Source organism: Mchenga conophoros, linkage group LG1 (genome assembly GCF_057382185.1).
Source record: "Mchenga conophoros isolate Kocher_MC1m ecotype Shallow Benthic linkage group LG1, M_conophoros_male_GT1.1, whole genome shotgun sequence".
Taxonomy (NCBI): domain Eukaryota; kingdom Metazoa; phylum Chordata; class Actinopteri; order Cichliformes; family Cichlidae; genus Mchenga; species Mchenga conophoros.
Window position 1 is genome coordinate 21185485 of NC_140526.1, and position 13947 is coordinate 21199431.

Genomic DNA, 13947 nt, shown 5'->3' on the forward strand with positions numbered 1-13947 from the left:
AAATAACTAAATGTTCATTTTTCCCATGTAAACTAACACACATTTGGAACAATCCAGATATCTGTCAGGAAAAGAAAATACTAAAGTTTGCATCGTGGCATGAGAAAGGGATAAAAAAATCTTGAACATGTTATATGGAAAATCTTATGGGCCTTAAACACTCAAACATATGCACCCACTGCAAAGAGAACTCTGCTGAGAACTGTATGCATGATATATGGTCCTACACACCTGTCCAGAGGTTCTGGCAGAGGCAGGAAAGCTCGCCTCTTCTGGGTGGGTCCAGGTGCACGACCTGGGGCCCTGGGATTGTAGGTAGCAGACAGTAGGTGCTGCAAGCCATCCCCTCTTTTCAAGGATAATCGTTCACAGTGGACACAATGGGTGACGCTGTGGAGCCCATGGCACATCCTTGTTTTTTGTCTGTAGAAACCCTCACTGTATTTAAAATATGTGGTGGTAAGGCAGTGCTCTAACAGTGGGCAAATCTGATCAGGGCCAAACGCTGGTTCTGTCTTCTAAGGAGCTGTCTTGCTTTAGTCATTTTCTGACAGTCTCCACTGCCTCAGTTGTATATCTGCAAGTAACGAGTGAAACCACATCAAAGGACACTATGGTTTCTTCTGGATCCAGTATAACCCACATAGCAAGCAGGTCTGGCCCGGATCTGGTACCAAGCCGGCACTGCTGGCTGACTTCTGGCATGATAAGACGTATGTCATCCACATATGGGCCAGGCCTGGCATAGATGGTACTGCCTATGTGATGGCATGCCATATCTGGCTCGATTGCGGTTTGGTTTATGTGGCCCAGGCCTATAGAAAACAGGTCTGGCCCGGATCTGGCATCAAGCGTCATATAACGTGCGGAGGGCGGTGAAAGAGGCGAAGCAGCGCTACGGGAGGAAACTAGAGTCACAACTCCAACAGAGTGACTCTAGGAGCCTGTGGCGGGGACTAAGGACAATAACGGACTATAAAGCACCAACAACCGGTATGACGAACGCGGCCGTGACTTTGGCAGACGAGCTGAACACTTTCTATGCTCGCTTTGAGGCTGCAGCTAAGGTCTCCAACAATGCTAGTGTTAGCGGCGCTAACGGCTGCAGACAGGAAGATACTGCCAGCGCCGGAAACGTGCTCGTCATCTCCGAGCATGAAGTAAGGAGAGCCTTCAAGAGAGTGAACACCAGGAAAGCAGCAGGACCAGACGGCATCCCAGGTCGTATCCTAAGAGACAGCGCATACCAGCTAGCTCCTGTGTTCACTGAGATATTCAACATCTCTCTATCTCAGTCGGTGATCCCCACATGCTTCAAAGAGTCCATCATTGTTCCTGTCCCGAAGAAACCCCACCCTGCTTCTCTCAATGACTATCGCCCTGTAGCCCTCACCTCAGTAGTGATGAAGTGCTTTGAACGCCTGGTCAGAGACTTCATCATTTCTTCACTACCAGACACACTGGACCCACTACAGTTTGCTTACCGTCCAAATCGTTCCACAGACGATGCCATCTCTCATCTCCTCCACACATCACTCACTCACTTGGACACTAGAAGGGGGAATTATGTTAAAATGCTCTTCATAGACTACAGCTCTGCATTTAATACCATAATTCCCTCCACACTCACCACCAAGCTGGAGCATCTGGGACTCAGCTCATCTATGTGTCAGTGGATCTCCAACTTCCTAACTGGCAGACCACAGGCAGTAAGGATGGGCGGACATGTCTCAGCCTCCACCACTCTCAGCACTGGAGCCCCCCAGGGGTGTGTTCTGAGCCCCCTGCTGTACTCTTTGTACACATATGACTGTGTGGCCACTACCAGCTCCACCACCATCATCAAGTTTGCTGACGACACCGTCGTGGTGGGCCTGATCTCTGATAACAACGAGACGGCCTACGTGAAGGAGATTAGGAGTCTGGAGAACTGGTGCCAGAGGAACAACCTCCTTCTAAACGTCAGTAAGACAAAGGAGCTGATAGTGGACTTCAGCACTAAGCAGGAGAGGAACTACCAGACCCCCGTCATCAACGAGTGCCCAGTGGAGAGAGTGGACAGCTTCAAATACCTCGGAGTTCACATCACGCAGGACCTGTCATGGTCCTGTCACATCAACACCGTGGTGAAAAAGGCCCGACAGCGTCTCTACCACCTCAGACGCTTGAGAGACTTCCAACTGCCCTCCAAGGTGCTCAGGAACTTTTACTCGTGCACCATAGAGAGCATCCTGGCGGGAAACATCTTAACCTGGTTCGGGAACAGCACCATGCAGGACAGACGAGCTCTACAGAGGGTTGTGCGGTCAGCTGAGCGCACCATCCGCTCCGAGCTCCCTGACCTGCACTCAATCTACAGCAGGCGGTGCTGGACCAAGGCCAGGAAGATCGTGAAGGACCTCAGCCATCCCAACAACACACTGTTCTCTCTGTTGAGGTCAGGAAAGCGATTCCGCTCCCTGAAGACCAACACAGAGAGACTGAGGAGGAGCTTCTTCCCGCAGGCGATACGGTCTCTCAATCACACCACCACACAGTACTGACCCACACATATGGTTCTTACACACACACTGGACTTTCTGGACTTTGTTTTTGCACAACACTGGTCACTATATTCTTCATTTCCGGTTAATACTTGTACAGCTGCTGTTATTGTGTATATATTTATTTAGATTTCTTCATACATTCTTATATAGTTCTATATTGTGTATTGTGTATTTTGTTGTACAGTTATTTTATTTTCAACTTTAATTTATATATTTTATCTTATTCTTCCCAGTTAAATTTACCCTTCATTCTAATTTGTGTTGTACAGTTATTTCATTTTTAACCTTAATTTATATTTTATTCCTTCCTAGTTAAATTTACCCTTTTTAATTTTTCATATTTATTTCCTATCTTATTCATAGCCTTTCCTTTTTTGTTTTCTTTAGGTCACGAGCAGTTGTCCAAGCATTTCACTACATATCGTACTGTGTATGACTGTGTACGTGACAAATAAAATTTGAATTTGAATTTGAATTTGAAGCTGGCACTTCTGACTGACCGGTGTCATGGCAGAGTGTATGTCAACCAGATGTGGGCCAGGTCTGGCAATGATGGCGCTATTTATGTTCCTGTTTTCCTATTTTAGTTAGAAGACCCAAATGCCATGTTGCAATACTATACTGCTATGGTAGCCAACATTTCAAATGCAGGTTTGACAGGTTTGTGAGTGTACACTTTATCCAAAACCTAGTGATGGTTTACTCATCTTTGCCAGTGGGTGGCTGTAGCTCAAGAGGTAGAGCAGGTCACCTACTGATCAGAAGGTTAGTGGTTCAATCCTTGGCTCCTCCAGTCTGCATGTCAAGAGTGTGAATGTAGTTAGGAAGCACTGAGTTTGGAGAAATTGTGTAAATGTGGCATGTCGTATAAAGTACTTTGGGTAATCCGGGACACTAGAAAAGCGCTATATAATAATCAGATCATTCACTGTCTGAATAGAGCTTCGTCATGTTACGTTTGCACTGTTTTGCATGTTCTGACACATGTTGTTATTACATGGCTTGATAAGGCACACATTAGGCTGACATCTGGGGCCAACTTACAACTTACACATGGCCCACATACCGCAAAAAATGACGGGCCTTTGGTGGCCCAGATCAGGTTTGCCAGAGGTAGTTCACACATGGGCCAGCAGCAGACACACTGATGGTCCTGTGCTGGCCCATGTATGGGCCAGATCCGGGCCATACAATTTTGCTATGTGGCAAGTTTCTGGACCTTGTTGGTGAAGTCAGTGGAGTTTTTGATGTGATGGGGTGCGTTCCCCAGAAGGGGAGCTAGGATGTTGGCGAGGTTCTTGGAAATGTTGTAGGCAGCTGAATTTATACTGCTAACTGTTTATACTGTCTGAGTGGGACTCCATCTTGGCGGATCTTCGGAGGTCCCACCCACACACCTAACACCCACTCACATCTTGCGTAATTTGATCTCAATAAGTCACATGATGGCAAGGTCTCACAGTAGTTTCGCCCGAAACCTTCTGCTGATAATGACCCACACAATTTTTTAACCCATATGATGATGCACATGATAAATAGTGGGTCAGTGAACCTCTTAAGGGACAACTCCCACTAAGGCTTAAATACCTGGGACTTTCCACCATTTGGTCTTAGAACTGAGAGGTGAAACGTCTTCAAGAAACTTAAAGAAGTCCAGTCAATTTTCTTTGCAAGCTCTTTAGATTACTGTGACCTGGATGACTTAGAGCCTACACATACATTGTTGCTTTATGTACCTGTGCATTTTCGAATGTTTGCATTCCAGGTGTTGTATGTTTTTTGTTTTTTTTACAGGTGCAGCAGCTGGCAATACATTGTGCATTTCTAGTTGATCTTCATCCTTTCATTATGTCTTCCCCAACCCCTCCTCTTTTTTTTTGCCTGTCCTGCCTTAAACATTGTCATACTGTATACCACATATAATGTAATAACTGAAATAACAGAAATAGAAATAAAGAAATAAACAGATAAACCATGAACAAGAGGAGCCTATAGAGAATTTATAGAGCTGGTCTTGGAAAAGCAAAATGTGTTTGGCACAGCAGTGCATATAATTCTGATTGATAAAACTGCCAGACAGGACAGGATTTAAAAGGAAAGGGAGAAAAAACTATGAAAGAAAGGTTGTGTCTGTTGCTGTAGGCAAATTGGTTTCACTTTGTCCTGTCTGTGTAGGTCAAACAGCAAAGTCAGCTACAGCGCAGCTCAGCAACTGCTGGGACAAACTGAATCTTTTTCTCGTGTTCAAGGACATGACAGAGCTTCTCATCAGCAGCATGAACTCTAGCATTTCTGTTGAAGGACACTCAGCCAGTCTTTTTAAATAACAGTTCACCCCCATCTGCAAACATACATTACAACACAAGGAAAACAACATTAATCATAGGGATTATATTAGCTTATCGTTTTTTCACTGTTCCTTAAATATCCAGTTATGCAAACCTCACAGGTAGGTTGACAAGTTGGAGTGGAGTAGACAAATATTTATGTTATTTGTCTTTCTATCCCTCATAGAGACTCCAGGCAAGGACGACGATGGTCAGCCGGATACATCATTCTCTGACTCGTCACTGTTTGCTCACTGGGGTCAAGAGCTCAGTCCAGACAACCGGCGAGTGGCTCTGAAGCAGTTCCAGTACTATGGATATAATGCCTACCTCAGTGATCGTCTCTCTTTAGACAGGCCAATAGCAGACCTCAGGCCTGATGGGTAAGACTGGTACAAGACTGGTTTCCTTCCCACTGTTGCCAAAGTGCTTGCTCATAGGGGGTCATATGATTGTTGGGTTTTTCTCTGTATCTATGACTTGTGTTGTGATTTGGCGCTATATAAATAAAATTGAATTGAATTGAATTACAAAAATGTTCAAACACTGCAATGAGATGCATTGAATTAGATGTAGCATGCAATAACATATTTAAAAAAATATGTATGCATGTATGTATGATACACATTTTACATGTATCAACGATGAAGGCAACTTATCACATTAATGAGTATGGGTGCAAACTAATGGGGCACACAATGTAGATCCTGGGGGCTTCTTTATTTATACAAAGGGAAACACAAAATCCAGGTGACAGGTTCTTGAGACAGGTACATTTATCCTAAAATGTAACACAATGAGTTTTTCTCACTAATTCTTTGCAACTTTTCACATGTAACAATTATGATACGTGTGATACATACACAGTTATGATGTCTATTTACCGGTCACTTTAGTAGGTACACCTTGCTAATACTGGGTTGGACCATCTTTTGCCATAAGAACTGGCTTAATTCTTTATGGCATTCCAGCACATTCCACACATTACAGTGAACTCGCTTTCATGTTCAAGAAACTAATTTAAATTCACTTTGAACACGGTTGGCTTTCCTGCTGTGAGCAGCCATCAGAAAACTGTACTGTGGTCACACTGCAGTCATAAAGAGATAGATGTGGTCAGCAACAATACTCAGGCTGTGGAGTTTAAATCATTCTCAGTTAATGCTAAGGGGCCCTAAGTGTGCCAAGAAAATATCTTCCACATTATTACACCACCAAAATCAGCCTGAAGGCAGAATGGATCTATGCCTTCATGTTTTTATGCCAAATTCTGACTCTATTGTGCAAATGTCATACCAGTCAGCCTTTTTCTGTTGTCCAGTTGTAGTGAGCTTGGGTATATTGTAGCCTCACTTTCCTGTTTTTAGCTGACAAGAGTGGCTCTCTTTCTGGTCTCTGCTGCTGTAGAACATCTGCTTCAAGGTTAGACATGTGCATTCAGAGATGCTCTTCTGCATATTTTGGTTTTAAATTAATGTTTTTTGAGTTATTGTTGTGTTCTCTTTTTTAGCTACTGATACAGGGTTTAATTAAGCTATTTGCAAAAAAATAGACTCCAATGAGTCATCATAGCAGAACAGAATCCTAGCAGTGATAGAAATTCAGACAGGACTAGGCTTGGTGGCATCGAAGGTCAGGGTAAGAGACAGAGACGGGGAGGAGTCTGAACAGTAGAATGACAAAAGAGCAGTAAGAAAGCAGAATAGAGGCTGATTGGCAGTGATGTGGATGATTTGGTTAATTAACCAAACAAAAGATATGTTTACATGTGTGCATTATGTCTATAAATTTGTACATGCATTTATTTTAATATATTGGCCCTTGAAATGTAATAGCTTAGAGTTATTTGTGAGAGATTACTGCTCATATGTAAAACTTCCGGCACATTCAAAACAGTTCCCACATACAGGAATCCCTTTTGTGGGATAAATTTTAGGAATTCTATTTTAGCTTTCTTATTAAAACTGAATGAAAACAAGAAGTACGGGCAATGTCATCTTAAAATTTATTTAAAAACTACAAAAAAATACTTCCTAATTAAAGAAACACAAACACAAAACATAAGTGCTCACAACTTGCATATTGACCGGTTATCTGGTAATTGTAGTGCAGCTTAATGAAGAGATTAATAAAATACTAGAATTTCACTCATTAAAACTGGAGCGCAGATGTATTGGACAGGTTGTACCACAGAGTAGATACAACACCACAAACACAGAGGTCAAATTCACCCATCAGTCAAAGCGGTCAGAATAACCACACCCCTATCTTGAAGCCTTAATATTAATACTACTTAATCGCTTAATATTAATATAACTTTTGATATTAAGTGAACTAAAATGTTCCCTTTCATACTTTCATAGTTGTTATGAAAGTATGAAGGGGAAAATTAAAGGCCCATTTTCTTCAGGCAGTTATTTTTACTTTGAAGTTGGGGGTTTTGATATTGGAGTTTTTGGGGATTGATTCATATTTGGAAGCTTTGAAGGAGCTTAAATTAGCACTTTGTCTTTAGCTTCCTTTATAAGCCCTGGAGGTTGCAGCTTGGCAGTGAAAAGTAAATGGAGTCATCCTGTGGGGACCATGAACATCTGTTCTAAATTTATGGGCCACAGCAATTGACCAAACAAAAAAATAAAAATCCTGAACTGGCAAATATTGTTCTTAAAATTTTTATTTTCTATTTTCTATTTGGAAAACTGCATTTCTGTAATTCACCCACTAAACTATAAAACATCACAAAACTATGCAATGTTAAAAAAATCTATAACAGAATCAAATCTTTGTTATTTGTGTTAAAAAAAAAACATTAAACATTTTTAAAATCTAATACTGATGATAAACTGATGATTAACTAAGAATTACCTGATGGTTTTTGTCTCTAATCTCACTGTAAACATCCATGTACTGGCTAAAGAAATCTACACTGGCATTGTGTTCTGATTTTTAGCTCTAATGAAAAATCACTTTGAAGTGACAAAGAATTTACAAGGTCACATGGAAAAACACTGCCTCAGTAATTGAAACCCAATGAAGAGTTTACTTTTGCCTAAAGCATGCAACACCACTCACTACCTACTAATGAGTGAATTATGTTATAGATGCAAGAAAAATGCAGTTTTAACTGGGGTTGTCAAAGGGCAATTCTTACTCTACAAATATCTGTTACAAATCGCCCATTTAAAGGTGCTGGGGCAGCTGTAATACATATTTATCCCAACAGTCAAAGGTAAAGACTACTATTCTGGAGAAAACCCCAACAATCAAGAAATTCCCCTGTGAGCAAGCACTTAAATGGACACAACACAAGAATCATTCACATCACCAAACGTGATTGTGCACCTTCTTAGCGATGACAATTTAATGAAGGCCACTCCACAGTCCAAAAAATGTGATCACACAAGTTATTCCAAACAAAAATCAGGGAAAAAATTACATCACATCATCACGTTTGGGACCAGACATATGTAGATGGCTCCATGGTGGAGAATAAATGGCGATATAGTGCAAAGGTTTACACAGCTTAAAGAACTTTTGGACATTTTCTTCTCCGAACTCAATTCAGAACATTCATTCTTACTGACACTGGCTCTGCACACTCATTGAGACAGTTCCAGGGGAGACATTAATCACGCATGTTTTGTGTCTCTGTTTCACATTTCCCAAACATTATGCCTGAGCCATGGCTTTCTGCAGATACAAAAAGAAAGGAGAGCACGATGAGCATGGACAGTTGTTGAATTTTTCTGAGTGGTGTAGAAGCAAATAAAATAACACAGTCCTAACCCAATTCTCTTCTTTTTAATTAAATTAAATGTTCATTTCTAGAGGATATTATGGGGAGGTTTTAACTAATTTTGCTACTGTTGTTATTGAGGTAGTTGTCTGTGAACACAGGAGCCATAGAACCACACAGATAAACACCTGGGTCATTTAAAAATACCTCTGTTCAGACTGAAAGCTATGTTTCCCGGACTTTTATTGGCATTTTGTGCAGCTTCCTCTTTCTGCAAATCTTGGAAACAGACATTTAGTTTCCTTTCAGGAGAAGAAGCTGGACTCATTATTCACAATGCAAATGTCAACATGTGGTGACAGAAAACAGTGTTTTGAAAGAGAAAGAGAGGAGCGGGAGATTGATGACAGACCTTACCACTTTTCTTTTCCCTCTGCCTTGCAGAGCACCAGCAGTGCACTAGCACCTGTATTTGTTAGATTAACCATAAACCAGTGACAACATTTATGCGTTGATAATCGGATATAAGGTTCTGATAGTCTGCCAAGAAGACACTTTGGCAAGAAACCTGACAATATCTCACTCTCAAGCGGGATAGTGTCAAACGTGTCTGTTAATCATTTAGACAAGCTGAAGGCCTAAACGTTGCCTCTTATTTGTTATTTGTCCTCCACAGGTGCAGAAACATTACTTATCCCTTGAACCTCCCTCAAGTGAGCATTGTGTTCATTTTTGTGAATGAAGCCTTGTCTGTCATTCTGCGGTCTATTCACTCTGCCGTCAACAGGACACCTTCCCACCTGCTCAAAGAGATAATCCTGGTGGACGACAACAGCAATAATAGTAAGTACCCACATTTTATGTAACAGAAATTGACTGTTTGTCTAGCTGTAGCTCAGCAGCCGCAAACAGGCAATAGATGCCTTTCCAGCTAGATTGAAGTAATAGGCATGGATTTGCAATTAGGGTGAGACTTTGTCTATTATGCATTTCTAAGAGTTTTATGTGGTTTGATCACAAGCGCAAAAGTGAGTAAGCAGTGTGTTGATCTACCTTTCCCTAAGCTTCCATCTGATAATTGTCTTGTCACATCCAATTACTCCCAAGGTAATGGAGAACACCATCAGATAAAGATATTGTTTTGTTGGGTTACAGGTTGTGTAAAAACCGTGTGGAAGCCCATCCTGGATGCTATCAGAATAATCCTTCAGCATCTCTCTCTCCTTCTCTGCCTTTGTTGGTTTTGGGGGAGAGCTGAGCAATTCCAGCCAAAGTTGTTCAAAATTACCTTCAACAAAATATATACACTCAACAAAAATATAAACGCAACACCTTTGTTACTGCTCCCATTCCCCATGGGATGGACGTAGAGACCTAAAATTCATTCCAGATACACAATATAACCATCCCTCCCAAACAGTGGTCACAAATCAGTCCAAATGTGTGGTAGTGGGCACATCTGCTATATTGAGATAATCCATCCCACCTCACAGGTGTGCCACATCAGGATGCTGATCTGACATCATGAGTAGTGCACAGGTGTACCTCAGACTGCCCACAACAAAAGGCCACCCTGGAATGTGCAGTTTTTTGCGCTATTGGGGGTCTGGGGACCCAGAACCGGTCAGTATCTGGTGTGACCACCATTTGCCTCATGCAGTGCAACACATCGTCGCATGGAGTCTATCAGATTGTCAATTGTGGCCTGTGGAATGTTGGTCCACTCCACTTCAATGGCTGTGCGAGGTTGTTGGATATTCGTGGGAACTGGTACACGCTGTCGTATGCGCCGGTCAAGCACATCCCGAACATGCTCAATGGGTGACATGTCCGGTGAGTATGCTGGCCATGCAAGAACTGGGACATTCTCAGCTGCCTTCTGCCCTGAACAATGTGAACCATGATTCATCCGTGAAGCGCACACCTCTCCAACGTGCCAGACGCCATCGAATGTGAGCATTTGCCCACACAAGTCTGTTACGGCGACGAGCTGGAGTCAGGTCAAGACCCCGATGAGGACGACGAGCATGCAGTTGAGCGTCCCTGAGACGGTTTCTGACAGTTTGTGCAGAAATTGTTTGGTTGTGCAAACCAATTGTTCCAGCAGCTGTCTGGGTGGCTGGTCTCAGACGATCTTGGAGGTGAACCTGCTGGATGTGGAGGTCCTGGGCTGGTGTGGTTACACGAGGTCTGCGGTTGTGAGGCCGGTTGGATGTGCTGCCATATTCTCGGAAACGCCTGTGGAGACGGCTTATGGTTGAGAAATGAACATTCAATGCACGGGCGACAGATCTGGTTGACATTCCTGCTGTCAGCATGCCAATTGCACGCTCCCTCATTGCTTGTGGCATCTGTGGCATTTTGCTGTGAGACAAAACTGCACATTCCAGGGTGGCCTTTTGTTGTGGGCAGTCTGAGGTACACCTGTGCACTACTCATGATGTCAGATCAGCATCCTGATGTGGCACACCTGAGGTGGGATGGATTATCTCAATATAGCAGATGTGCCCACTACCACACATTTGGACTGATTTGTGACCACTGTTTGGGAGGGATGGTTATATTGTGTATCTGGAATGAATTTTAGGTCTCTACGTCCATCCCATGGGGAATGGGAGCAGTAACAAAGGTGTTGCGTTTATATTTTTGTTGAGTGTATATATAGTTTAAATATCGGTGTTTGCTTGCAGTCAGTATCTGTATTGCTGCTCCTCTGAGGGCCTTCAAACTCCTTTAATGTTAATTAGGAGCTGTGTACACTGGGTTTAACTGATGGATGAATAACACTAATTAGCTGCAAAGCCAGGAAATTTGCCCCAAGGCAGATAACAATCCAGCAAGGTGATGAAGTGTTTGTACATATCTTGTCTGCATTTGCAAACCTAATTCTTACATCTGCATGCATTGGATGTTGAGTAAACACTGTCAGGTCAAAAAGACATTTAATATATGCGTGTAACTACTGAGCTCTGTTCCTTCTGCTCTGCTATCACTGACATGACTGATGTGTGAGATCACTGACAGGTGACTTTAGTCTGCTTTGCAGAGCACAAGATATAGACTTGAAGTCACCTGTGAAAGTGGACCTGATAATTTACAGCAGAAGACTTTAACTACATCACAAAGGCAGAAAGCAGGCTATAAAAAGGTAATGATACTGTGCCAAGGTCATTTATAGGCTTTTCACTTTTAAATAGGCTCTGCACCTTGTAACAGGAACTGAGACAACCATTACGGGCCAATCAACAGGGGAAATTCTGGCACTGGGAGGAATATGTTTACCAGAGTCAATAATGCACAACATGGAGCATTGCCTGTAGCCTGCTGGAGCAAAACATAGATCACTGTGGTATGTCTTGATAACTTACCTCAACTCGACTGAATAAGAATTATCTCTCTCCTTCTGGCTGTTACTGGCCATAAAGTTGGATTTATCCAAATGTATCATATAAAAAAAAAAGTAAAACCCAGAAGTCTCGTCCCAAATTACAACTAATATTCATTCATATTTCATCAGGTAATTGAGAGCTGGAGAGCAGTTGCCTTCAGCGCCTTCAGAGACCCAAGTCATGCGCTGACATTTTGCTGATGGCATTTCGCCCTGTTTGCTTGAGCACTCCGTCACACTGCGTATGATAGGCCTGGTGTTATCATTATCACCATGACTGTGAATCTTATCTGTGCTAAATGTCGTTAGCCTGTTGACCTGTGATGCTGCTGATAGTGCTGAAAGGGTCATCATCCAGAGCTTACCTCTGAGGCACCCACGGCCTTGCATTAGTCATCGGCCGCTGTCACAGCTCACCTCCGAGACATTAGCATGCAGGAGAACGTGTAGCCATCAAGGTAGAGAAGGGCAAATTGACCTAGCTGATTCCTCCTTAATTGGATAATGTCCCAAGCTGTGGGCCGCGAAAGACTTGTCCGTGTAAAAGTAGGGTTTTGCAAGGGTATCGCTTATTAGACAGGCTCAGAGGACTTATGATCCATTCTTTACCCTAAAATGTAATATGTTAGGGTGTAGAGTTCTATGATGAGACACTAACCTGAAAGAAAACGGACAGCAGAAAGAAAAAATCATGCTTATAGTAATGTAAAATTGTTGAAGAAGACTGTCTCTGCATCATCCATCTAGACATTCAAAGGCTAGCCTGCTGATTAGCCTCTGTAGGCAACATGCAATCTTTTGCCAAGGTTTCCTGTTCACTCATTTAAGTAAGGAGATAGAGATAATAAAAAGCTTACATTTCATTAGAAGATAGTTTTAAGATTACATTTTAGCAAATATAATGTTCTGCCACACAGACTATTTATGCAAACTTTTCTCAAAAGGGATTAAAAAACGTGAAAATAATTTAAGCATGCTTAAGCATTCAGAAATTTCCTCCCTTGCCTTCATGTAAAAATAGTCATAGGCAGAGATTACTATGGCTTTTAACAGTTGTCAAAAACTGCCTGAGTTTTCTGATATATGATAGAGTCTAATATGCTTGTTGGCTAATTAATCCTTTAGTCACAAAAGTTAAATGTAAAGTTCTCAGAAACTAGTGAACTAACCATAATAGTCTCCGCTCCTTTAAAAACAGAAATAGATTCAGTTTGCTAAAGAACTTTCTGGCATGTTTTATGGCAATTTGTTACTGACCAGTAACCACTGACTTAGTGTGGAACGGTTCAGCCCCTCATGTGTGCAAAAAGGTTCCAGCATCTGTTGGAAACCACTGAGATATCCATCAAGCAGTTACTACAGGTCCAGCCAGTGAAAGCTGGAGGCTACGCAAAAGTTATGATATGATCAGAAACAAAAGATTGTATTAGTGTTCAAATTGTTGTTAATATGTACTGCCAAGAATGTGTCCAGATATTTTCCTGTTCTTTGACAATGCTTACTGAAACGTCCGTACCAGAAAAGTCTTCATCAACGTCTAGAGAATGATAAACAGGCAGTGCCAATTTGTGATAGAACTGTTAGCAATGTACTCTATGTTCACCATGTTTTGTTTTTTTAGCTTTTTTATTTATTTTTTTTTTTTAAACAAACTGCCTTTGGACTTTTTGGCTTGATTGTGGAGGAAGAGCAGTTCTCAGTTGGATATTTTAAACACTGATTTTCACTACCACTGAGTTGTGCAGTGAGAAATTGCCAAGTGATGCTGTGCAAACTACTCATCAACTGCGAGACCTGTATCCATGACGATTTGCCATCTGCTGTGCAAGCAGTAACTCCTGCTTGCTGATAAATGGTGTTTAGTTTGAACATGCATGAAAGAAACATAATATTCAAGGCATAGTCAGATTGGCTCAGTTCATAGAAACATTTATGTAAGTTATGATGAAA

General features: G+C 42.0%; 1 protein-coding gene across 2 annotated transcripts in view; it reads left to right on the top strand.

Moving 5' to 3' along the window:
• The window catches only part of galnt18b (UDP-N-acetyl-alpha-D-galactosamine:polypeptide N-acetylgalactosaminyltransferase 18b), a 101178-nt gene that overhangs the window by 35270 nt on the left and 51961 nt on the right, over positions 1-13947 (top strand). For both annotated transcript variants that reach the window (XM_085269791.1, XM_085269792.1), the window contains exons 2-3: positions 5061-5256; positions 9286-9452. In XM_085269791.1, the coding sequence (XP_085125917.1) occupies positions 5061-5256; positions 9286-9452 (363 nt within the window). The remainder of the gene's footprint in view (positions 1-5060; positions 5257-9285; positions 9453-13947) is intronic.